This window comes from Panthera onca, chromosome E3 (genome assembly GCF_046562875.1).
Source record: "Panthera onca isolate mPanOnc1 chromosome E3, mPanOnc1 haplotype 2, whole genome shotgun sequence".
Classification (NCBI taxonomy): Eukaryota; Metazoa; Chordata; class Mammalia; order Carnivora; family Felidae; genus Panthera; species Panthera onca.
This window is the reverse complement of record NC_138354.1, coordinates 20,446,506-20,471,804: the sequence shown is the minus strand read 5'-3', so window position 1 is coordinate 20,471,804 and position 25,299 is coordinate 20,446,506. Positions and strand designations below refer to the sequence as shown.

General features: G+C 56.1%; 1 protein-coding gene across 3 annotated transcripts; it reads left to right on the top strand.

Moving 5' to 3' along the window:
- The first annotated feature begins 45 nt into the window (after nucleotides 1-45).
- Nucleotides 46-25,155, top strand: KDM8 (lysine demethylase 8). 3 transcript variants are annotated; one of them, XM_078439801.2, is made up of 8 exons: nucleotides 46-160; nucleotides 9,715-10,216; nucleotides 12,477-12,643; nucleotides 13,725-13,857; nucleotides 16,471-16,515; nucleotides 21,284-21,433; nucleotides 22,364-22,456; nucleotides 22,540-25,155. In XM_078439801.2, exons 2-8 carry the CDS (start codon nucleotides 9,749-9,751, stop codon nucleotides 22,702-22,704), a joined length of 1,221 nt encoding a protein of 406 aa, XP_078295927.1. In that variant the 5' UTR covers nucleotides 46-160; nucleotides 9,715-9,748; the 3' UTR covers nucleotides 22,705-25,155. The 3 variants fall into 3 exon arrangements, with proteins under 3 accessions (XP_078295927.1, XP_078295926.1, XP_078295928.1); XM_078439800.2 differs by lacking the exon at nucleotides 46-160 and adding an exon at nucleotides 582-808; XM_078439802.2 differs by lacking the exons at nucleotides 46-160; nucleotides 16,471-16,515 and adding an exon at nucleotides 582-808.
- The last annotated feature ends 144 nt before the right edge of the window (nucleotides 25,156-25,299 follow it).

The following is a 25,299-nucleotide window of genomic DNA, read 5'->3' as shown; positions in this document are numbered from 1 at the left end:
CGGCGCTCGGCTAGGCACTCCGCCCCGATCAGGCGAGCACTGAGTGATCGATACTTCGGCAAGCCTGACTCCTCGGAGGAGAGAGCCAGAGTGTTCCGACCAAACGGAACACGTCGTCGCCAGCCTCTGCGCCACTCCACACGGCCCAAACTCGAGACAGGTGAACTTGAGCAACTCCAGAGGGAGGGAAGCCCTGCCTCCTTAGACGCAGAGGGGAGGACTGCGCAGGCGCTGTGTTAAAGGCGCAGCGGGGCGGGGCGTTGGGGGGGGGTTGGCGGTGGAAAGACTGCCTCGCGCGTGCGCCTTGGAAATCCCCAGGCAGTTCTTCAAAGTAGAGAAATTGGGACGGGAATGGGGAGGGGAGGGGGGGGGGGGGGAAAAAAGAGGCGGCGCATGCGCCCTGAGAACGCAGCGCCAAGTCTGCACGTCGCGGGTAGGAGGTAGGTTCCACGCGTGCGTAGTGTTCGCCTTAAACCAGTAATTTCGCATGCGTGAGGCCAGCGGTGTGCGCCTGCGCGATTCCTGGGGGCGCGTTGGCGGAACTCTAGTGCGCCTGCGCGAGTGTTTATTTCCTCGGTGACAGTACCTACAGGTAGTGGACCAAGGCTGCTTTTGTCATAGGCCTGGAGCTAGGTTGCTGTAAACCAAATGTGGGCCGTGACAAATGAAGCCCCAGGTGGGGAAGGGGTGTGAGCCCTCGGGTGGAGCGTCTGCTTGGGGTACCTGAAGGACAGGGATTTGTAAGTAATAGGAGTTAACTCTGAGCATCGGTGTCGCGTTACGCCCCTCGCGTTAGGATCCAGCAAAGGTAAGTCACCGTGCTCAGCAGGGTTACATATAGCAAGCCCAAGGTCAGGGGGCAGGCAGGTGTTAGGGCCCCACCGACGGCCCGAACCCGAGGCAGCGGGGCCCTTAGAAGGCCAAAGTTACCCATGGCGCCGCTAAACAAAGCTTTCTGGAAATATTTCCAAATCTCTCTGGAAAGTTTTATAAAGCTCCCTAGAAAGCTCTTTTTTTTTTTTTTTTTTTTTTTTTGCACAGCTTATGTGGAATAGTGCCACAATAAAATTGAAGAGATTTGAAAACTAAGTGGGCAGCCTGCTCCCAGAAAGCCAGGTAGAGGCTCCTATTTTGGAAGCCACCCACGGGACACTTCTCATGACCAGCATACTGCTCTCAGGATGGCCATTTCGGGTCAGCCGGAGACGTTTGTGAGACCCTGGGGGGCTCTTAAATAAAGCCAACCCTCTGCGAATCCTGGTGAGATTCTCCAAGAAGCCGCTTCTCCCAGCCAGTTTAAAGTCTGTTGTGGCAATTGCTTTAGGTTCTTAAAGATAATTTAAGAGAATTCTGGGATGAGTATCCTGGCTTCCCAGGAGGCATTGTTTTGTAACCAGCAGAACCCACTTGGGCTGTTGAGTACGAAAGGCCAGCTTACATAACGTGCTCCATCTGGATGGTGAATTTGCGAAGTCAGGACCTGAGGCCACGCAGTCTATTTTATGTAGCCTATACGTGGCTCCTTTGTGTTAAATACAACCAACAAGAAACCATTTATGAAGTTTGCATCAGGTTGGTTTATAAAGCGGAGACAAAAGCCACTTGGAGAGGTTAGTTCAGACCACCTTTATCCGACCCCCGTACCTAGAGTATCGTTTCATCAACAAATAAGCCTTTTGTAAGAGACGCCAAGATAACAGTCCACCGAGAGAAGCTATTTTGTGCAACCTGTACCTGACCTTCCCCTGAAAGCTGTCCCATGTCACGAAGCCAGTACACGTGGCACTTTGAAATGCCAGTTGACGAAGTCAGGACACAAGACCACTGGGGCTGTTTCTGTACCTGACGCCTCCACCCTCACCTCCTTCAAAAAAAGACTTCTGTAACCAACAAGAGGTCTCTCCAGGCCGGTAACCTGACGAGTTTTAGGGAACTGACTTTAAAGTGACAATATAAGGCCACTCCGGCTTTTTCATAGGGCCTATAATTAGGGTGACCATCGGTCTCAGTTGGCCTGAATACCCCCAGTTTATGACTTGACCAGTCCTAAATATTAGATATTTAAATAATATGAAATAAATGCTGAAATTTACGTACGTATGAAAGAAAACTAACAGCACGCCCAGTAGTCAGCTTGTGAAATCTCTGCTTGCAGAAATGAAAGTTCCAAACAATGTAAGAACAAAGAACTTTGGAGAAAACGATGAGAATAAAAAGTTTTAAAAGAGAAAAATGTATCCTTCACCAAGCCAAAACCCAACCAAACAAAAAAGGCCTATATACAGCATCCTGGTTTGTAGGATATATTCTGTAGTTAACCCACCTGTACCTGACTGCAGAAGGCAGTTTATACAACCTCTGCTTATGCCTTTTTATGTGGAATTCTGGGGGGCCAATTAGAAGATGAGTCTACGGTGCCACTCTGAAAGACTCACACAGTTTATTCTTGACTCCTTCCTCTGGAAGGCTGTGTTTTTTTGTTTTGTTTTGTTTTGTTTTAGAAAGAGAGAACCCATGAGTGGAGGAGAGGGACAGAGGGAGAGAGAGAGAGAGAAAATCCCAAGCAGGCTCTATGTTCAGTGTAGAGCCCGACATGGGGCTGGATCCTGTGACGCTGGGATCATGACCTGAGCTGAAATCAAAAGTTGGCCATTCGGTGAACTGACCCACTCCGGCATCCCAGGAAGGCTGTATCGTATAACCTTTTATAAAAGGCAGTTCAGTGGGGAACTCTGGGAAGCCAGTCAATAAAGCCAGGCCAAGGCTGCAAGACTACTCTGACTGACACCTTCCTCTGGAAGACTGTTTTACTATTATCAAGAGGCCTTTTTTGTCAGACCAGTACATGGGGGGTGCTGGAAGTTTGATTTGTAAAGCCAGGACTTGAGGCCATTTGGAAAGGAGTTTCGTGTGGCCTGTACCTGCCTTCAGTGGAGGGCCGTATCAGATGGCCTGTTGTGAGGGCTGCTGACAGCCCACATGGGGCCACCTTCTCTGGACCATAGTTTCATACGGTCATCAAGAAGGGGTTTGACCCAGCCAGTGAAAGCCGTTTTCTGTAAGGCCATTTCACGTGGGAACAGGAGCTAACCGAGAGGGTTGATGGGTAGAACCTAACACTTTCCTGGTGCTCTAAAGAAACCACGGGAGATTGGTTGGTTTGTAAAACTAACACAAAGTGTGAGTTTCATCGGGCCCTCAGACAAGGTCCAGTATGTAAAGAAACCTGTTTATGAAACAGTTCACGGCTCTACTCTGGAAGACTGTTTCCTGTAGTAGGATGTGGCTCCTCCCCCAAAGGCTGTTTGATTCGGCAACTATTTAAAAGGCTAACTAATGAAAGGGTCCGAGAAGCCAGTAGAATCAGGCTGTAGGATTATTCAGAGAAATAATGACCGGTATGCCACGTCACCGTGGAAAGTTGCTTCCACCCGCGAACACAAGGCCTTCTGAGAGACTAGTGGTTTTTTTATTTTTTTAACACTTTTAAGTAATCTCTACAGCCAGCGTGGGGCTCAGACTCACAATCCCAAGATCAAGAGCTGTGTGCTCCACCAACTGAGCCAGCCAGGCGCCCCAGGGAGGCTAGTGTTACAAGATCAGCCATGAGGCCCTTTGGGAGGCCATTCAAGTGGCTATGACAGAGCCAGTCTGAAAAGTCATTTTGAAAACAAACTCGGAGCTATCCCGGAGCGTCCACCTCTGGAAGACTCTGTCATATGGTGTCAACATAAGTATCTCTGAAGACCGTTTGATAAAGCCATTCACCGAGGAGCTCTGGATTCGAAATTAATTACTAAGGTTGTATTATGTGGCCAAGAGGAGACCTGTTTTGTACAGCCAACCTGAGGCCCTCTCTCAGAAGGCTGTTTGACATGGCCATTTACATGAGTCCCTCTCCAAGGCCACTTTGCAAAGTAACACATAGGCTGCCTGAGGAGGCAGGTTTGTGGAGACCAAACAAGATGGCCTTGGGAGACCATGTTGCAAAGCAGTGCAGGGAGGCCACCTTGGGAAGCCGGTCGGCAAAGCAGCACACGAGGCCACCTGTAGAGGCTCACTTTGAAGGGCCTTTGTGAGCTTTCTGAGGGGGTGTTTTGTAAGGTCACCCCGAGAGGCCAGTTTACAAAGTCCATAATCTGCATCCCAGGGAACTGGTTTATAGCCCATTTAAAATCCTCTGGGAAGCCATTTTTTAAGGCCACTAAGAGACCGATTTACAAAGCGGGTACATAAGGACCCCTTCCGAAGCCATTTTTCTAGTCAGGCAAATAAGTGGTCTTCTGGGAGGTTTATTGCCGACCTTTGCGAGAAGCCAGGATATGAGGTCTCTGAGGTCTTCTGGCGCCCCGAGACTTCTCGAGGCTGCTTTATAAGACATGTGAGTCACTCTTGAGGGGATGAGCCATGAAGCCACCCAGGGAGGCCAGTTGACGGGCACACATGCGGTTTTGTGTGTGGGTAGCGGGTAAGGCCACATTGGAAGTTTGGGCTGTGAAGCTCTCCCAAGAAAGCTGTCAATGAGACCAACACAAGACATTTATGAATCTTCTGGGAGGCTAGAGATAGAAATCGTCCTGGTAGGCGAGGGCCGTGCCACTCGAGGCTCTCGGTGCCATCATTCACTGGGCCGGCTGGAAGGCCTTGTGCACTGGGGACCGAGCTAGGATACAAAGATCCAAAAGCTGATGTAATCCTCACCCCTGAAGCTGAAAAGTGTTCTGGGTAGACGCTGCCAGTTACTGTGTAGTTTTGGACAAGTTGCTTACTCTCCCAGATCTTAACTTCATTCGTCTCTGTAAAACCTCACATCACGAGATTGTAAGTGATTACGTTGTAAGATTATAACGTACAGAAACCACGGAGCATCGACAGGGCACATAAGAAAGTCACTTCATTTTTCCCCTGGACTTTAGTTTCTTCATCAGCAAAAGAAGGTAGGGGTGTAGGGAAAATGATCATATACGTCCCTAGCCACTTGACAGTGTTGTGAGGGACAAATAAGATTAGAGGGAGGGGAAGGGTGGGAGAACCATGATATGGGCAGTGGTACGTTATTGCTGTTGCTTTAGGCTCAGGAAGAGGTTCTTCAAAAATAATGACACACAAGGAAGATCATCCGTTTTGCTTCTACGAAGTGATGGGATTTTCTCATCTGTTGAGTGGGAATAATCGTTCCTTCATTACAGGGTTTTGTTGAGGGTTAAACAGCCCAGATTCCCAACTTCATCCTGTGCTGGCCGGAGATGTTGTGGCTCGGTTCCTTCACCCACGGGATCACGGAAGTCTGGGGGCCAGACTGCCTGAGTTTTAAATCTCTCGTGTCCCCTCTTCCTAGCCCAATGCGTGGGGCAAGTCACTTAACCACTTTAGCTTCCTTATCTGCGAAATGGGGACGATGATACTTTCTTTGAGTTTCCGTGAGAATTAAAAAGTGCTTAGGGCATCCTTGGCTTAGAGTAAACACTTTGTATATTTTCGGCTTCATCGGACTGTGAAGTTTAAAGAGGTAACGATGTGTTACTGTCAGTGTTGTGGGTGGTGTTAGTCACGAGTTGGCGAGAAATGAGTTAAAATGGGGCCCGGAGGTAGGGATGGGGCTGTCCAGCCTACCTGCAGGGACCACACCTCTAGCCTTCCTGTGTCTTCCCTTCCCTGTCTACTGCTGACTTCTTCATGCACGTTGGTGCTAAAAGAAACTGCTTTCTTCTCCCGTTCTTTTGTGTCCCAGGGTGTCAGGGAAATGTGAATAGGGGTGTTTATTAGTTATCTAGTGCTGTATGACAGTTTAGGCTTAGTTGCCTAAAGCCACACATATTTATTATCTTAGATTCTTTGGGTCAAGATAATGTGGTGTGACTTAGTGGGGCCCTCTGTGTCAGGATCTCACGAGGCTCGAGGTATGGTGTCCATCAGGACGAAGTTCTTGTCCAGAGGTTCAACTGGACAAGGATCTAAACCCCTGTGGTTGTTGGAACAATTCAGTTCTTGGAGGCTGTTGGACGGAGGGCCTCAGTTCCTAGCTTGCTGTTGGCTCGAAGCCGCCATCATCTGTTCGCCGTGCGGACCTCTCCCAACTGGCCACGTGCTCATCAGTGCACACGAGCCAGGAAGGCAGTAGGGAGAGTCGGCTGGCAGTGGAAGTTAAACCTCATGTAACCCGATCAAGGGGCATCCCATCCATCACCTTTGCCATCTTAGGAAAAAAAAAAAAAAAGCCACATGTGTCAAACTTACACACTTGTTGGCTAGAAGCAAGTCATAATGGTTTTCTGTTGCTGGTGTAACAAATTACTGCAAACTTGGTGGCTTAAAACAGTACAAATTCATTATCTTACATTTTCGTAAGATTAGACCTTCAACGTGGGGCTGACGGCTAAAATCAAAGTCTTGGCAGGGCAGCGTTCCTTTCTGGAAGCTCCAGGGGAGAATCCATTTCCTGGCCTTTTCCTGCTTCTAGAGGCCACCCACATTCCTTGGTTTGTGATCCCCTCTCTCCATCATCAAAGCCAGCAAAACTGCATCTCTCTGGCCCTTCTGTTATCACCTCTGACTCTGACTTTAGCCAGGAAAGATTATTTCAAGGACTCCTCTATAAAGTTGGACCCACCCACACAATGCAGGATAATCTTTCCATCTCAGGGTCCTTATTCTTAATGGCATCTGCAAAGGTCATTCGAATTACAGGTCCTGCCCATGCTCCAGAGGAAGGAGTCAGATAAGGGTGTTAGTCACAGGAGGCAGGGATCACTGGGGAACGGTGGCTTTCTTCCCTTTATAGGAAGTGAGACATCTGATAAGGCTTTATCAGTCTTCCTCCTTGCCTATCACCATCCCCCAGGGGTGGGGGATATCAGTGACTCCTGTGGGTCAAGTAGGGTCCCTGACCAAAGAAGCCAACCCTGGCTGACAGAAGGAAGATGTTTTTTGGAGAGCCACTGGGGCCACAGAAGGAATGGAAAGCTGGAGAATTGCCCTTTGAAAAGAGTAAGAACGAAAGGGGCTCCATAACCCAGAAATCCGGGACGATAACTGTGAGCCCCTAGACCAGGCTGGCCCAGAAATGGCCGGTAGGAGACCGTGAAGCACCAGCCACCTCCAGTCCAGTCGATCTGCTCAAAGTTCACATTCAAGGGAGGCAGCTTAGAACCAGTCGCCTGGCTTTGCGCACACACCCACGGCCCGGCAACATCCCACCTGACCGACCTCAGCGGGGGAGATGAAACTCCTCAGAAGGAAACGGAGGAGTGTTGTTAAGAAAGAGGAAAGGATTCTGAGCCACAAAACTGAATACTCTGCCCTCTCTGTTTCTTCAGCAATAGAAGTTTCTGTGTCAGGGCAGCTACCCGCTGTGACACGCATCATCAGCAGTTTAGCGGCTCGACACAATGCAAGTTCTTTTTGGCTCATGGGGCATTCCAGCATGGGTGTATGGGCCCAGTCCTGTGGCCGCTGTGGCTGTGTCATCCTCTAGGGCCTCAGAGTCCTTCACTTGCAGCCAGCGGGCAGGGAGAGCGTGGAGAATCCTGTAGGAGGTGTATGCGGGCCTGGCCCGGGAGTGGCTGCATCACTTGCGTTCACATGAGCTGGCAGTCGTGGCCACGTCGCATGGCAGGGATGACCTGGAAATGTAGTCTGTGTGCCCAGGGAGAGGGTGAAAAGGATTTTGGTGAGCTTAAGGCAAGGGTTTGTTTTCGTAAAGTTTTATTGGAACGCGGCCATGCCCATTTGTTCACATCCTGCGAAAGGCTGCTTTCACGCTACAGTGGCCGAGTAGCGACAGCAGTGACCGCGTGGCCTGCCAGGCCTAACACGTGTAACACCTGGCCCTTTACAGAAAAAGTCTGCTGACCCCTACCTAGCAGAGCAGTCTCTGCAAAAAGCATGATGGTCCCTATTTCTTGACATCATGAGATAGACAGCGGATGGAACAGCTGTTAGTATACCCAGAGTGCAGTGGCACAGGTGACCAATCAGAGGTGAGCAATTACAAACCTGTGAGAACCTGTTCACCTGTTAGTGCTTACGCGTGAGGACCGGCCTGCCGTCCGTATAGAAGAGCACCAACTATGATGTTTTTCCTTTGTGTGTAGGTTTTCTGTACTCCCAGGGTTCTTCCCGAGAAGTTAAGACCCCATTCCTCCAATAGCCTTAGTTGAGTGCCCACCGGGAGCCGGACTTTAGGGAAATGGAGAGAAATGAGGCACGTTCTTGCCCCGGAGAAGCTCGCCAGCTAGTCCTGGAGAGACAGACATGTGAGCCATCAGAGTGTTGGCAGGCTTCCCAGAGGGGATCATTTAAGGTGGGCCTCGAAGGTTGGATAGGAGTTTGCCAGACAGGAGGGATGTTGGAGGCATTCCAGTTAAGGACAACATACGTTCCTGTCTGAATACACATTTATCCCATGTGCCCACGGTGAGACTGGTATCATACCAGGCCCTGAATGTAGGGGTGACCCCAGACAGACGGGGGCCCTGCCCTCACAAGAGTTTACGCTTGGCAGAGAAGACTGTTGTAGTCATTCACGTGAGACGTGTGTCACAAAGGACACATGTGGAAAGCCGTGGGAACCTGTAAGGGAGATGTCTGCGTGGTCTCTCTCTTTATAGAAAGTGACTTTATGTATATTTTATTTTTATTATTTTTATCGCTTTCTGATTTTTAAAAATCTTTTAATATTTTATTTTCATCATGGTCCCCATCTCCTATTTCCCCCAACCCTCCACACCCTTCCCCTCTGGTAACCATCAGTTTGTTCTATTTGAGAGTCTGTTTCTTGGTTTGTCTCCCTCTGTGTCTCATTTTTCCTTTGCTCATTTGCTTTGTTTCTTAAATTCCACATGAGTGAAATCCTATGGTGTTTGTCTTTCTCTGACTGATTTCGCTTAGCATAATACTCTCTAGTTCCATCCATGTTGTTGCAAACGGCAAGATTTCAATTTCTACGGCTGAGTAACATTCATTAAATATGTATAAAGCGCATCTTCCGTGTCCATTCATCAGTCGATGGACACCTGGAATCTTTCCTTAATTTGGCTACTGTAGATAATGTTGCTATAAACATAGGGGTGCATGCCTCCCTTTGAACTAGTGTTTTTTTGTATTTGGGGGTAAATACCCAGTAGTGCAATTACGGGATCATAGGGTAGTTCTGCTTTTAACTGTTTGGGGAACCTCCATACTGTTTTCCAGAGCACGAGTTTGCATTCCCACCAACAGTTCGCAAGGCTTCCTGTTTCTCCACACCCTCACCAGCATCAGTTGTTTCTTGTGTTTTTGATTTAGCCATTCTGACAGGTGGGAGGCGGAATCTCGTTATGGTTTTGATTGGCATTTCCTAATGATGACTGACATTGAACATCTCTTCACGTGCCTTTGGCCATCTGGATGTCTTCTTTGGAGAAATGTCTGTTGATGTCTCCTGCCCATCTCTTAACTGGGTTTATTTGCTTTTTGAGCGTTGAGCTGCATCGGTTCTTTATATATTTTAGATACTAAGCCTTTATCGGATATGCCATTTGCAAATACCGTCTCCCATTCCTTAGATTGCCTATTAGTATATACATTGAAAATCTCAGTGGGTGACGTTTTCGCTACTGGATGTCATCACAGCTCTAGCTCCCCCTCCCCAGTTTGATTTTATGAAAATCTACAAATGTGTGTGTTTGGGCACGCGACACGCTGTTCTGCTCTAACTGTTCTTTCTTCCCGCAGCACCGTCGTCACGACCCGGCCGGCAGAGGGCCCCATGGCGGGAGCCGGCACCCTCCGGGAGGCACTCAGGGCGCTCCTGCCCCCCACTAAAGAGGAGCTGACGCTGCAGCTCGGGGAGACGGTGGAGCGCAGCGTGGTGCGGCTGCTGCGGGAAGCGGTCGAGCTGTTCTGCGGCGGCCGTGGGGGCGAGTGTCTGCAGGCCAGCGAGGCCATCCTGGACTACTCCTGGGAGAAACTCAACACGGGGCCGTGGCGCGACGTGCACAGAGACTGGCGCCGCGTGTACGCCTTCGGCTGCCTCCTGAAGGCCGTGTGTCTGTGCGAGGAGACCGGGGACGCCGGCGCCGTGGCCGCAGCCCTGAGAGTCTGCGACATGGGCCTGCTGATGGGGGCGGCCATCCTCGGGGACATCCTCACTAAAGTCGCGGCCGTCCTGCAGGCGCACCTCCCCTCGGGAAAGAGGCCCGCCCCGGGCCCGGCCCAAGAGCAGCCCCACGAGAAGGTATCTGGGTGGGATTGCCGCCTGCCACACCTCAGGTGCCCCGACGGTCCTGTTTTTCTAGAAGGAAGGAGTCCGCTCTTCCTGGGGGGTGAGGCCTCGAGGCATGAAAATAGCGTCTCCGTGGATTCGGAAGGGGAGCCGCTTGGCAGGATTTCCGATAACCCCCCCCGCCCCCCGTGTCTGCATAAGCAGTGCCCTTTCAGGAGAGACGGAGGTGGACACGCTGTGGCTCGAGAGAGCAGCAGCCCGGAGGGACGCATGGGCCCACGCCTTCCAGCTTGCTCTTGGTCAGCCCCTGGAAGCGTCACCCCCTTCCTGGCTGCCTTGCTCTCCGCGCCGCCGCGTTTGGGCCACGTGCTACATCCAGCCATCTCCCGTTCCTGTGACTGCTGGGTGCCGCTTCCAGGGTCCCGGCATGTGGCCTTCCCAGTGTTTAGCGCATGAGGACTACCCTGCAGGGCGGAGGCCAGGCTTTGGGTCCCAGCGCTGACAGGCAGACCTCACTTACCATACCTCTAGGCGTGTGGGAAAATGCTCGGCCTCACCTGTGGTTAAAAAAAAAGGCAAGAACAGCGAGGTAACGATGTCTGGCCGTGAAATTGACAAGGAGGGTTTATGTAATACCGGTGCCACGAAGGATGCCAGGGGGCCAAGGGCAGGGTGCGTGGGTTGACCTTTCAGAGGGCAGGGCAGACATGCAGACCACGGGGGGGGGGGGGGGGGGGGGGGCAGATGCCAGTGTCCTTTGACCCGGGAGTTTCACTGTTCACTGCCCTTTCCCACGCCAAGTCTGTCCCAAAGGAACACAGAGGTGGCCCCGTGCCCAGGGTGGGGCTCACGGTGCGGGTGGTGGTGGGCAGTGCGTGTAGCTGGGGGGGGGGGTGGTGAGAGCTCAGGTCTGGAGTCGGCCTGCCGGGCCACGTTCCCACCAGCTGCCCACCGCCTGTGAGTCGGGCAGGTGTCTTGACTCCTCTCTGCCCCCTGCGTTCCCATGCCTGTAAGGGGGAGGGGTTTGCTCGGCAGCTTTATGGCACCAGCGGTGGCCTAGATGTGCCAGGCGCCGAGGGCATGATACGTACGGAAGGGCCTGTTCTCCTGGAGTCTGGGTTACAGAGAGGCTGTTACGGAATGCGTTCTCCGTGCGGGGGGAAAGGGGGGGAGGCAGCTCCGCTCACGGTGCTCAGTGAGGTGCCGCTGACGAGGGCGTGAGAGGAAATGAGAGCAGAGGGTGTAACAAGGATGGTGAGCACGAGGCCGCGTGCACGGCCTGCGGGTGAGACTGGTAGTCGTCACTGCCGCGGGGTCAGAGCTGGCGCACACAGGTGCAGTGGGGTGGGGCGGGGGGGGGGGGTGGGGGGGGCAGGGCTGACGCACGGGCATACAGCAGAGGGGGCAGGGTCAGAGCTGGCGCACACACGTGCAGCAGTGGGGGCAGGGGGGCGGGGGCAGAGCTGATGCACATGCTTGCAGTGGTATGGGGCAGAGGGAGCAGACGCTGCTGCCAGCGATCCTGGGCACTTCACGTGTGACACCTAGTCTCCCGGTCATGTAACAGAGAAGGAACCTGAGGCCCCAAGACAGTAACTTGCTCAGGTCACTCAGTTGGGAGGTGGTTGGGAAATTCCGGCACAGCCCCTCAGAAGACATCGCGGGGACCGAGTGGCAACGTGGAAACGTGGCTCATCCGTCCTGCATATTCCTGCCGGTGGGTCAACGGTCCTCTCCTCACGAGTGACAGGATGGGAGAGGAACGCATAGTAATGACAGAGTACTTTAACATCAGACGGCATTTGGGGTCGTAACGTCTCCTCTGCGGAGTTTCTGTGAAAGCCTCACCTTCCTTTTACAATCAAATAGATGCTTTATCTGCTCTTTCTTTTTTAATATTTATTTATTTTTGTGAGAGAGAGAGCGTGCAAGCAGGAGAGGGGCAGAGAGAGAGGGAGGAAAAAAATCCCGAGTGGAGCCTAACACGGGGCTCGAACTGACAAAACCGTGAGATCATGACTGGAGCCAAAACCAAGAGTCGGACGCTTAACCAACCGAGCCACCCAGGCGCCCTGAACAGACGCTTTAAGTGATCTAGTAGGAAAGGGCCAGGAGTACCAGGAGCAGCAGCAGTGACAGTGACAGTAGATGTTAGCTGTTCCCATTCGTGACAGCAGAGCTAGCCTGCCGGGGACGGACGCACGTTCCCGGCGGATGGCCCCGAATGTTAACTTCGCTGCACGTGCGGCTGTTTTGTTTTGCTTTTAAACAGAAAGCGAGGCACGACCACGTTCGGATTCCAGACGTGAGGTCTGAGAGAACGGTGCCGCGGCTCCGCTGCCCGTCCCTCCAGCACTTCCGGAAGCATTTTCTGGTTCCAGGGAGGCCTGTGATCCTGGAAGGCGTGGCCGACCAGTGGCCGTGCATGAAGAAGTGGAGGTGGGTGTGGCTGTGAGGCCCGGGAGCCTCCTCTGCCCATTGCAGGACCCGGCTTCCACCTCTCTTCCTCCCCCGGGAAATGCAGCCTCGCGCGCGCTTCCCGACCGGTCCCGCGTGGGCTGCTGAGGTTAAACAAGATGGCGCTGCCCCAAGTTCACGCCGCAGGTCGTAAGATCCGTGGCGTCCTCGGCTCACTTGCGCAGAGCAGGTGTCTGAGCGAGTGCTCACGTGGCGGTGCCGCGTTAAGTCTGTTCGTGCCATTTGCAGGATCCGAGCAATCCCGTGGGCCTTCTCGGGGGCCTTGCGGCTTCAGAGCAGAAGCAAGAGCCCAAGACACGTCCCCTTCTCTCTTGGCGGGGCTCTTGGGCTCGTTCCCTCCTCACATCTGCATCTGGTCTCCCACCCCGGATTCACGGTTGTAAGAGCGGCTCAGGCTGCTGGACAGTGGCCGTAATGCCTGTGGGAAGGAGCAGGGGTCTGTGAGGGCGGGTGGCCGGGTCACCCGTGTCTGGGGGTCCGTGGAGGGGGCGGTTCCCGCCGAGGCTGTGGGAAGAGCTCTGCTGCAGGGGTGTTTTACCGGATTGAGCACGTGCCAGGTTTGCTCCCTCTCTGTCCGCCCTGGTTCCCGTGGGACAGGTACTGTCATCGCCCCCGTTTACAAACGGGGGCCAAGGGCTTAGAGAGGTTAAGTAACGTGCCAGAGGTCCTTGGCGTTCAGGACGCAGGCCTGTCTGCGCCCCCGCTGCACTCTCTGCCATTGGCTCCAAGGAGGTTTCCCAGCTTAGAGACGAGGTGAGCAGACAGAGAACTGGGAGTTCCTGGCCAGCAGGGAGATAGAACCGCCCAGCAAGAGCTTTGGCAGGCCAGCCTCACTGGATCTCTCTGCAAAGCTCCGTGGTGCCAGTGGGCACGTAACCCCACGTGTCTGCACCCGAGCGCCCTCGCCAGTGCGGTGGGGGTGACAGCCTCTCCCCCAGAGGTTCCGTGAAGACAGAAGGAGACCCGTGTGAAGCACACTTAGCGGAGGGCCCGGCGAGGCTCAGCGCGCAGGTGATGGTGACCGTACGCGTCTGTCTCCCAGCTTGGAGTACATCCAGGATGTCGCCGGCTGCCGGACTGTCCCGGTGGAGGTTGGTTCCAGGTACACTGACGAGGAGTGGTCCCAGACGCTCATGACGGTCAACGAGTTCATCAGCAAGTACATCAGGGATGAGGTATGTCCCTGCGCCTCCTTTCCCGTGGGGCTCACAGCAGGGAGGACGCGTGACATTCGGGCACTGCAGGGCAGCCCTTTGGAGGCATCCGTCTCTCAGAGCCTGTGGTCAGAAGGCGGGTGGGCCAGAGCGAGGGGGGCAGGCTGCCGGGCGGGCACAACACGACTCATTTCAAGTCTTTTGTTTTATTTAATTTTGGGCGGTACGATTTGGTGGTTTTTTAGTGTATTTGTAAGGTTTTGTAGCCATCACCAGTGTCTCATTCCAGAACATTCTCATCACTCCCAAAGAAACCCGGTAGCCATGAACAGTCATTTCCCCTTCGGCCCTCCCACCCCGTCCTCAGACGGCCACTAGCCTGCTTCCTGTTTCTGTGGGTCTCCCAATTCTGGACATTTCATAGAAATGGAATCATATCAAACGTGGGCGTCTGTGGCCACTTCCCCTCGGCAGAGTGCCGTCTGGGTTCGTCCACGCGTGGCCCGCCGTCAGTCCCTCGTCCCTGGCTGTGCCCAGTACCCTTCCGTTGCATGGAGACCCCACGTTGTGTTCCGGCATCGGCTGACAGCCGTTTGGGTTGCACACACTTTGGCTGGCGTGGAAAACGCCGCCATGAGCGCTCACGTACAAGTGTTCGTCTCTCCCGGGTGTGTACCAGAGGCGGGACCGCTGGGTTCTGTGGTGACTCCGTGTTTAACCGTTCTTGAGGAACTGTCAGGCTGTTCTCCGAAGCAGTGGTGCCGTTTTACCGTCTCAGATAAGGGCAGTGGTGGCTTCCCCTTCCCACACCCAAGGCAGCCCCGGGCCCGGGCCCTGTGAGTTCTGATCTGGTTTCGTCGTGGGTCCGCTGCAGCCACAGGGCCCAGGTGGTGACCGTGCTGGCTGACGGTCTCTCCCGTTGTACACTGTTCTACATCGTAACTGTGAGCTCCCGAGGGCCCCCCAGATCTCCCCCCACCCTGCACCATCACCCTTCCTGCCCCATAGCTTCTCTTCCCAAGTGTCCGGCCTCCTCTGCCGGCGCCTGGTGCGGTTCTCCGGGGCGCGGCCTCGTCCCGCTGCGTTCACAGACCTCTTCCATGCCCGCGTCCCCCGCCTTCCACACCCACCCCCACTGCATCCCTTGTCGCCCAGAGGCCTGGAGAAGGGAACCGGGCACGAGATCACGCGATGCTGCTCTGCCCCTGTGCTCGCAGGAGTGAACCCCCTTTCCGGTCCCCTTTTCCGGGAAGAAGCCCCGAGCCCAGAGCGGAGCGCAGAACCGGAGGTGCGGTTTGCCAGGGGGCAGGCAGGTGCGCTTCGGGTTGAGGCGGGAGAGGGTTAACTCCAGCACCGTCTTGCCGGCTCTGTGGCCCAGGCTGGTTGCCGAACCTCTCGATCCTCAGTGCCCTGACTTTGGGATTCGTTGGAGGTTGCTGATGCCTACTTCGCAGGGTCGTTTGTGAGAGTTAAACGCGGCAAGCTGTAAGCACGGCACGGTCAGTGCCCGGTTAACCGAAGTTAGTGTCTCTGGGCCACAGTATCCATGGCAGGAGAGGCCACATCACATCCGGCCGTGCCCACCTCGTAGCCCTGGTCTGGCATGTTGTAGCTTCCATAGTTGTAAGGAAGACAAGGGAATGAGGGAGAGGGTTGGAAGCACAGAGGTTCTCCAGGGATTCTAGAGAGGAGCCTTCGTGTCCTTCAACACAGTTTGAGCCCCAGAGCCCGTTAGACCCGGGCTGACTTCCGCCCTGGCTATGGAGGGGGGTGGAGGGAGCAGCCTCTCGCAAGCTGTGCCCCCACTGGCCCTTCCAGAGCCCTAGACAGGAAGCCCTTCCTCCCAGGAAGCCCCTGAGCCTTGTGGAGCCCAGTGTGGAAAGCACAGATCTTTTCATCCATCTCCTGGCAGAAATTCTCACAAGATGATCATCCCCAGGGCAGGCCAGCGTGTAGGAAACGGGCACTGACAGTTTTGCCAGGAAGACAACCTGGGATTCACTTTTGGGAAAATAACCTGGCAGAAGCAACTGGAATTTAGAATGCTCATGCCCCTAGACTCGGTTTTTCTGCTTTTGGGAGAACATAAACATAAGGAAGGCCCAGAATGTTAGACTGTTTGTGGAAATGCCGGGAAAACACCCTGAATGTCCACCAGCAGGGGATGGTTGACTTCATAATGATCTGTCCCGTCTGTGAAACATGGACCCGTCAAAAGAATGAGGCATGTATGTCTGTGCTCACCTGAAGAGATATTCGTGATGTTACCATTAAATGAAAAATTTTCCAAAGTAATACATATAGTGTAGTCCATTTTTATTTATGAAAAAGGCTCCTATAAGTGCAGCCTCTTCATTTTCAGGGAGGAAGCTGAGTCCTGGAGCAGCCCCTACAGAGGCAGCCCCGGATCGGAGTCTCCCCCAGGCCCAACCCGGCCCCAGAGGGAGAGCGTCCCATTCGCCCCAGGTCACGGAGGGGACCAAGCAGGATAGAGCCGAGGGTCCTTGCCAGGTGGCTGTCTGGGGCCGGGTGCACCCTGGTGCCGAGAGGCCACTAACGGCAGCACCCTGGAGGGTGTCCCTTACGACTAACCAGGCTTTCTGTGTCACTTCTGGTTTTTCTCTTGCGGCTCAGCCGAGGGACGTCGGGTACCTGGCTCAGCACCAGCTCTTTGACCAGGTAAGTCTGACGCCCTCTCCTCTTGTCTTTTCCGCTCTCCCTCTGTCCCACCTCCCTTCCTGAGCTCTGAGCCCAGAAGGCAGGAAAGGGCCTGACAGCCTCATCACCCACCCCACTGGTGAGCAAGGAGAGCCTTGTGTGGCACCTGTGTCCTCCAGCAGCGGGTGGGGAGCAGACAAAGCTGCCAGGTGGCCAGTGAGAGCCTGGGCCTGCCGACCCCGGGGCCCCAAGACCCCGGAAGGGGGAGGAGGTGGCCCCAGCGGGTGGAGCCGGAAGTCTGAGCCGGTGTGGTCACACCTGAGGAATGGGTCTTGGGGAGCCAAGTGCGGGTGGCAGGCTCTGACCCGACCCACAAAGAGCGGGTCGCTGCCTTCCTTGGTGAGGGTTCTCTGGGCGGTCCCAGCACCGTCCTTACCCAGTGTCAGCGCTCTGCTCACGAGGCCGTCGCCCCGAGCTGGGCCCGTGTGTGCCCAGCGGGCCCGGGTTCGGCTCCTGTGGGTCCCCAGTGCTGGTTGGCCAGATCGAAGACCCTCGGGACAGACTGGCCGAAGACGGAGAATGGAGGGGGTCTCGGGCCGGCGGAGAGGAAGAGCAGGGCCCGGCCAGGCTGGAGGCAGGACATTCCAGTGAGAGGCGCTCCTGCACCGAGACTCGGGCCGTAGCCTGGAGCGGGCCCCAAGTGCCGGCAGCGGCCGCCTGCCTCGGAGGGTTCATTCAGAAGAGCAGAGCAAGAAGGTAGTGAGGGAGGCTGGGGCCCAGCGGGGAGAGCCTTGAAGGCCGGACCAAGAACCCGGACCTATCTGCAAGGCAGCGGGGGCCCCTGGGAGGTTTCTGAGCAGGAGGGGTCCCAGTGAGAGGAGGTATTCCGGGGAGATCTGTCGGGAGAGCCAGGGCAGTCGTGAGGGAGAGTGCCTGGGGGTAGAGGTCCTGCACCAGCTCCTTCTCTCCTTCACCAGTCGGCCCTAAGAAGGGGGCGTCACAGGCTGGCCCCACCAGCCTCCCAGGAGCTGGCAGAAACGCTCTCAGCCCCCACCTGGCGGTGTGCCCCCCACACGCCTGTCACCCAGCGCCCTGGGTGCAGGGCTCGCTCACGAAGCCACCGTGGGAACTTGGGGGCCCGCCGGCTGGGGGGAAGCGAGAAAGGATGTGCCCTGACACGGAGGGACCTTAGCTCTGGTGGGAACAGGAAGAAAGGGCCCAGAAGATTCACAGCGATTCATGGGTGGTAAGACCGTGAGTAGTTTTCCCTTGTTTTCTCCACAGTTTGCAAAGTGTCTATAATGAGGATGTATAGTCATCATCGTGAGAAAAAATAGACTTTATTTTTAAATGTGGGCACAATAAGGGAACAAAGAGAAGTGGAATCCGATGGTGTTCCATACTTTCAAAACTGCCTAGTGAGGCTGGAACCATCTGAAGGCTCATCCTGGGGAGATGATTGAACAGTTTGGGCCGGTGTCAGGTGCCAACGGCCGGGGGCTGGACGCAGGTGGCTGGGCAGGGTTGAGGGAAAAGGCGCAGTCGAGGAGAACTTGAATTGAGACCCCGGCGACTGGTGAGCTTCGGTGGGGCTCGGGCACCACTGTGCCGCTGGGCTGGGGCTGCTCTCACTGCCTGTCCCGCCGGGGGACCCGGACCCTGTGGGGGCTGTGCCAGCCGCCAGGAGCCTGTGCGCCGGAAATGAAAGAGGCCGGAGCAGGTGGGGGCTAGGTGGGCTGGGGTCTCTTGCCCGGGTCTCCCGAATTAGGACTTGTAGACCCTGCCTCCTGTTCTCTGTTGCTTAATGAAGGAAAGGGGAGTCCAACCGTACGGTCCCCAGAGACCTGACCTCAGTCACACCTTCCAGGGGGACCTGAGAAGCCACAGGCAAACTTGGCTCCTTGTCCTGGAGCAGCCATTTTCCATTTTACTGGAACAAGAGGAAGCAGTTTTAGAAGCAGAAGGTGGGGGTGCCAGTGGTTCAGTCCGTTGAGCCTCTGACTCTTTCGTTGTTTAATTCTTTTTTAACATTTATTTTTGAGAGACAGAGTGACAGTGGGGGAGGGGCAGAGAGAGAGGGAGACACGGAATCCGAAGCGGGCTCCAGGCTCCGAGCTGTCGGCACCGAGCCCGACGCGGGGCTCGAATTGACAAACCGCGAGATCATGACCTGAGTCAAGCCTCCGACTCTTGATTTCAACTCACGTTGTGATCCCAGGGTCATGGGATCAAGCCCCGAGTTGTGCTCCACACCGAGCATAGAATCTGCTTGAGATTCTCTCCCTCTCTCTCTCTCTCTCTCTCTCTCTCTCTCTCTCTCTCTCCCCCTCACCCTATCCTCCCCACCCACATACTCTCAAATAAAAAAAAAATAGTTAAAAAAAAAAAAAAAGTAGAAGGCAGAGTGTCCGATTGCTTTTTTTTTTTTTTTTTTTCAACGTTTTTTATTTATTTTTGGGACAGAGAGAGACAGAGCATGAACGGGGGAGGGGCAGAGAGAGAGGGAGACACAGAATCGGAAACAGGCTCCAGGCTCCGAGCCATCAGCCCAGAGCCTGACGCGGGGCTCGAACTCACGGACCGCGAGATCGTGACCTGGCTGAAGTCGGACGCTTAACCGACTGCGCCACCCAGGCGCCCCTCCGATTGCTTTTAACACAAACCTTGAGGATATTTTGCCTTTTGGAGGGCCACCCGGCTCTTTATCTCGGGTCCCCAGAGATGTGTTTTTACAAAACCCTGCCATCCAGAGTGCTGCCTGGCGGGTCCCTGCACTGCTTTCTGGGGCCTTCTCTGCCTTCACGGAGCTCAGTGGCTCCCACCCAAAACCTCTTGCCCAAAAACCTCTTCCTTTTCTCCCAGGGGCCCCATGTTGTAGATTTTGGCCACCATGCCAGGCCTCCCTTTAATTATCAGGTCACATTCTGGGAGCCTTCCTTTCTCTTGGGGGGTCTCTGAGTTCAGTGGCTCTGATTACACCATTCAGTCAACCAGTCATATTTCAGAAATCCTGATCATGTCGTCAGGGACCAGTCAGCTTGTCACCATTCCGCAGGCCCAGGGCCTGGCACGACCCCAGCGGGAAGCGGCTGTGTGGTGTGACGGCCTGGTGGCGGAGGGGCAGGAGGTCCCCAGAGGCCTTGGGGATCTCCTCCCATCCCCCCCACCCCTCTGGCCGACAGGACAGGGGGCCTCAGAACAGTGGACACAGCAGCCTGTCTGTATTTCTTCCTAGGCTGCTGCGGGGAGAGCATTCCAGCCGTTCCGAAGGACGGATGGCTTCTTAGCAGCCCGAACTTGGAGGGGCTGCTACTGAAAGAACGGCCGAAAGCCGGCCCGCAGCTGCCCCTTTGACCCGGGAGGCGTTACTCGGGAAATAGCCGAAGAAAGTAGCAGAGGGGTCCCCCTTGTCCCCCTTTAGGGACCAGACTTGAGTTTCTGTCGAATTGCCCAAAGCCTCGGAGCCGTTTGCCCCCGCGGGAGGTGATCTTCGAGGTGATCTTCCCGACCTCAGCCTCCGTGAGGCCCCCGGCCCGTCCGCACAAAGGAGCACTGCTCAAGCTCACTGCCGGCTGGGTCGGAGCCTAAACACCCTGAAGACCCGCCCGTCCCCAGTCACTGTCGCAATGATTTTATCTTGACCTCACCAGCAGCCCTGCACAGGGCCCCCTTTCCCCACACCCTCACCACCACTGGGCCGCATCCCTGGCCCAGTCTGCTCGTTTGATTAGTGGGAAACCGTGGCATCAGTGATGTTTCATTCAGATTTCTTCCCTAACGGGAGTGAACTCTTCCTTATGTCTAATTCGTTTCTGTGTGATATCTGGGTTTTGCCCTTTGATTATTTGTGGAGTCACGTATTGGGGTCCTTGTTATTTTTCCTTTTTATTTTGTATGAGCTCTCTACACTAACCCTCATTCACCACACTTCAAAAGTTTCCCACGTCAGCGGCCTTCATGTCAATTAACGTATTTAAAATGTATGTCTTGTGATTGCTTTATCATTAGTCAATTTTGGAAAATCTTCCTCTGCGGAGATGTGATAAATCCTCAACCCCATTTTCTTTTTTGTTTTTCTTTAACTTAATTTTCAAAAAGAGTGCATTCTTTAGAAAATTACAAGTTGGTTGGCTTGTTTATGTACTTATTATTTTAATGTTTTTATTATTTTTTGAGAGAGCGTGCATGCACGTGTGAGGGGCGGAGAGAGAGGGAGACAGAATCTGAAGCGGGCTCCAGCCTCCGCACTGTTAAGCGCAGAGCCCCGATGGAAGGTTCAACTCGTGAACCAGGAGATCATGACCTGAGCCAAAGTCGGATGCTTAACCGACTGAGCCATGAGATACCCCTATTTTTTTTTATGTTTGTTTATTTTGAGAGAGAGAGAGAATCCCAAGCAGGCTCCACGCTATCAGCACAGAGCCTGATACGGGGCTTGAACCCACGAACCCGTGAGATCGTGACCTGAGCCAGAATCAAGGGTCGGACGCTCAAACCGACTGAGCCACCCAGGCGCCCCAAGCTGGGTTAAGTGCAGAGCAGTGCTCTCAGGCTTTTCAAACAGAAAACGAAGATGCCTATGACAGGAACAAATCTGAAAATGAAATGGTAACTCTTCCCTAATTAAGCTATTAATTTTTTTAGTTGGTTTCTAAGTCCCCGTCCCGTGAAACGTGGACACAGGCGTGTTAGCGCCGAACCAGGCAGTGTGCGTTTGGCCCGTCGACTCCTGGGCCCGTGTGTCCCCAGGCCTGGACTGGGCCTCCCACATCTGCTCTGACACCCACAGATCCCGGAGCTGAAGCGGGACATCAGCATCCCCGACTACTGTTGCCTGGGCGACGGGGACGAAGAAGAGATCACCATTAACGCCTGGTTTGGTCCCCAAGGAACCGTCTCTCCCCTCCATCAGGACCCTCAGCAGAACTTCCTGGTCCAGGTTAGAGTCGCTCCAGAGCATTGGCTTTCTGCCTCCTCCCGGCCCCGCCCCGCACGGGCTGGCCACGTTATGGGTGGCTAAACGCCCAGAGAGGGATGTGGCAAAAATGAACCGGAGAGATGGCACCAGGCCCCCGTGGGACCCTCCCTCCGGATGGGGCTGTCTCCACATGCGGTTCCCTGACCAGGAAGGACCCTCTGGGGTCCTGGCCGCGTCACCTGGGCAGAGCAGGGCTGGGCGTCATCTCGGGAGGGATCGAGTGCCTTCCCCCTGCCTGCCCTCCGACAGAACCAGGGTGGTCTCCCTGCGAGCACCTCTGTCCACGAGAGGCTTCCCGGCCACTGGATGGTGTGTCCGGAGACCCAGACAGAGGAGCATGTGTGTTTCTTGCCAAAGGAGAGGCATCTGTTGTGGAACCGCCTGATTTTTTCTAGGCGGGTAGGTTTAACAAATGAGAACATTCTCCCGGCCCAGAGGCTCTGCCCGGAGATGCTAGAGAGGCTGGGATCCGGGGCCCAGAAGCCGGGCTGCTTGGCATCCACGCCAGCCCTGTCACCTGTCAGCTGGGCGAACCTGGCCCACTTGGCTTGCCTCTCTGTGCCTCAGTTTCCCTACCTGTGAAAAGGGGTGACGCCGAACCGCCGTGGAGGGTTGTGGGGGATTCAACGAGAGAACACACCTGGAGCAGCTGGAGGGTGGCTGCCACGGGCCGGTGCTCAGTTATCGTCGGCTACGGTCACGGAGTTACTGATTCGTGATCTGTTTGGAGGCTCAACGTATGCCTGGCCTGGAGCGTGCGTGGGAGGGCTGGGGCAGTCTGGGCGCAGGGAGCGGCGCGCGGAAAGGCGTGGAGAGGTTCGGGAGGCTGGGGGGTTCAGGGACCTGTGGTCAGTGGGGGCGGCAGCTGACTGACGAGGCACCGTCTCGCAGGTGACGGGGAGGAAGTACATCCGGCTGTATTCGCCGCAGGAGTCAGGGGCTTTATATCCACACGACACGCATCTTCTTCACAACACGAGCCAGGTGGGTACGCAGGGACCCCGGTGACACTGCAGCTTCCCCCCTCCCCGCCGTGTCTCTGGAGACCTGGCGAGTGTTTTCTTCAGGTTGACGTGGAGAACCCCGACTTGGAGAAGTTCCCCAAGTTTGCCGAGGCCCCGTTCCTGTCCTGCATCCTGTCTCCCGGAGAGATCCTGTTCATCCCGGTTAAATACTGGCATTACGTGCGGGCTCTGGACTTGAGCTTCTCCGTCAGCTTCTGGTGGTCGTAGCCAGGGCGGAAGGGTCTGAGATGCCAACGGCAGTCACGGGTTCGCGCGTTCCCTGCCCCACGCCCGGCCTGGGGCCGGGTCCCGGCGTCTAGAGAGAAGCCAGACCCGCCTGTGCCAAAGCCCTCGCCGGGCGCCGGGCTGCGTGCCAGGCGGACGCAGGGCCCGGCGAGGCGCACTTTCCGGCCAGGGATGCGCGGCAGAGGCCGGCGGGCGGGACCCCAGGACGCTCTGCATGGAGACCGTGGGCCTCCTAAAGCCGGATGCGGTTGGGACGCGGGCAGGCAGTGTGGGCAGAGGTACAGGGTGGCTCTGAGGTCGGCTGCCTGGATTCAAACCCAGCCCCGTGGCTTAACCGCGGCGTCAGATTTGGGGCGGAAACCTCGTGGGTGGGTCTCCATCTGGGAAACGGCAGCCCGAGCCCCCAGCACAGAGAATTCCAGGGACGGTGCTGGCGCAGGGCCCCTGCGGGTCCGTGAACGCTCGCGGCTAATAATCATTAGGATTGCCACCTACTTGTTCGTCGTGACTGCGCCACGGCCCGCGGACTGGAGAGGCGGTGCAGGTCACAGGGGAGGGTCCTCATCGGCTGGCTCAGCTCAGACGGGTTTCGGTTGTCGTCACGGAGGCCTGACCTGCCTGCAGGGAGGTGCCTGCCTCTCCTAGCCTGCCGAATTTTCAACGCGCACCCGCCCGGTAGCCAGTTCCCCAGTCGAGAAACAGCCATCCGCGGCCCCCGGCGGCCCCCCTCCTGCCACTCGGTCTCATTCGTTCCTGTCCCGCAGAGAGCCTTCCGCCCGGGGGGCCAGCTCCGCGTCCCTGCAGCGCCGGGGCCCTCAGGCTCAGAGGCCCCAGGGAAGATTCGGGCGGGCCCGGGACCCACGAGTTCCTGGAGCCGGAGCCTGGCCGCCCGGGTTGGGGCTAACACACACCGCAGGTGACCGAGAGGGACAGGGAAGCGTCGGTGGGCAGCCGGAACGCTAGCCGCTCGCGTCCTCTGCCACCAGGCCAGGGCATCGGAGCTTCATCACGTAGGTCCGGGGGCTCGAGTTGAGCGGGACCCCGTCAGAATATGCATGGTGCAGGGGAGGCGTTGGCAGGGAGGGGGTCGGGCACACGCTGACTCCTGCAGGAGAGGGTGTGCGGTCGGGGTGCAGCACTGGGCACGGAGGGCAGAGGCAAAGACGAGCTATTTAGGAAGTGAAATCGAGGGCTCTGTGGGGACTGCTTGCTCCCTTGTCTGGCGTTATTAACAATTATTTGCCAAATTCTGCAGATGAATTAATACCAAATGGCAAAGGTATCGAGGCATAAACCAGGGCTGCCACCGCGTCTGGCTCACTGGCTGTCCGTGAGGAACGGCAGGGGCTTGACTGCGTCACTGACACCCCTCCCCAGCCGAAGGGCGGCCGTGTGGCTCCAGCGTCTTACCCGTGACTCCTGGCCGGCCGGCCCCCCGCTTCTGCCCCAAGCCGCTGTTGACGAGCAGAGGCCCATCTGTAACGTAGGGATTCTGAAGTTAGGGACGAGGACTTGGGCGTTAAAACACGGTACGGACGCCCGGCCACCTGCAGCGGACGTCCCTTGTCTGGTGGCAAGACGGCAAAAGATAAAACCTTCGCGTGCTCTCCGGGCAAGGCTCCCGGGCTGCCGGCAGCACCAGCTAGGCTAGCAGAGGGCTGCTTCAGCCCCGAGGAACGTGGGCGAAGGTCCACTGGGAATAAGAGTGCTCGCCGGCTGCTGGCACAGCCGAGGAGGGGCAGGCACGAGGCCGCCGTCACCCCACCCGTCCACCTGAGACACAGGGACCTGCTCGGGACCCGGTCCCACACAGGCACGCACGGTCTCCGGTTGGATGGGGCCCCGCCCTGGTGGTCACGAGGGCCCGGGGGGTCCGGAGAGGAGGGCGACGGTGCAGGTAGTGACGAGTGCTACGAAGGAAACGGAACAGGGTGACGGGGACACGATTTACCGTAGACATGTGAATAAGCCAGAATGACCGGGACACTCAAACTGGCAGTGAGGTTTGAGGGGGGCCTCCCCGCAGCAGGTGCAGCAGCCCCGGGGCAGGAAGGCCCAGCCCTTGGGGGAGAGGAAGGAGCCGTGCAGGCAGAGCAGAGGGAACTGGGCGGCCGGAGGGGGCCCGGTGCAGCCAGCACTGGGACGGACAAGGGCACCAGGCCAGGGAGACAGGTCTGCGTGCTGTTGTGTGACAAGGGCCGGAAGGGGAGGCCCCAGGAAGCGGGACAGCCGTGAGTGTCACCGGTCCGGTGACCGAGCGAGCGGTGTCAGCAGGGAACCGAGTGAAGACGGGCTGTGCAGGGAGGCGGGCAATGGCCCGATGTCCAAAACCTGGAGCGCCAGGCAGGGTCTCGAGAATTGCGCATGAGGGTTTTGGTAGGAGTCTTTGGGAAGTTCATGTTGGAATCAATGCAGGGGAGACCAGAAGCTGGGGGGGGGGGGGGGGTGGGGGGGGGGGGGGTGGGAAGTGTCCCCAGGGACCGGGTGCTCAGGGCTTCCTGACAGCTGGGACTTGTCTGCACCTGTGTGCGATGACCCTGCCCTTCCTCTCGGGCCAAAGCACCTGGCCAGGCAGGC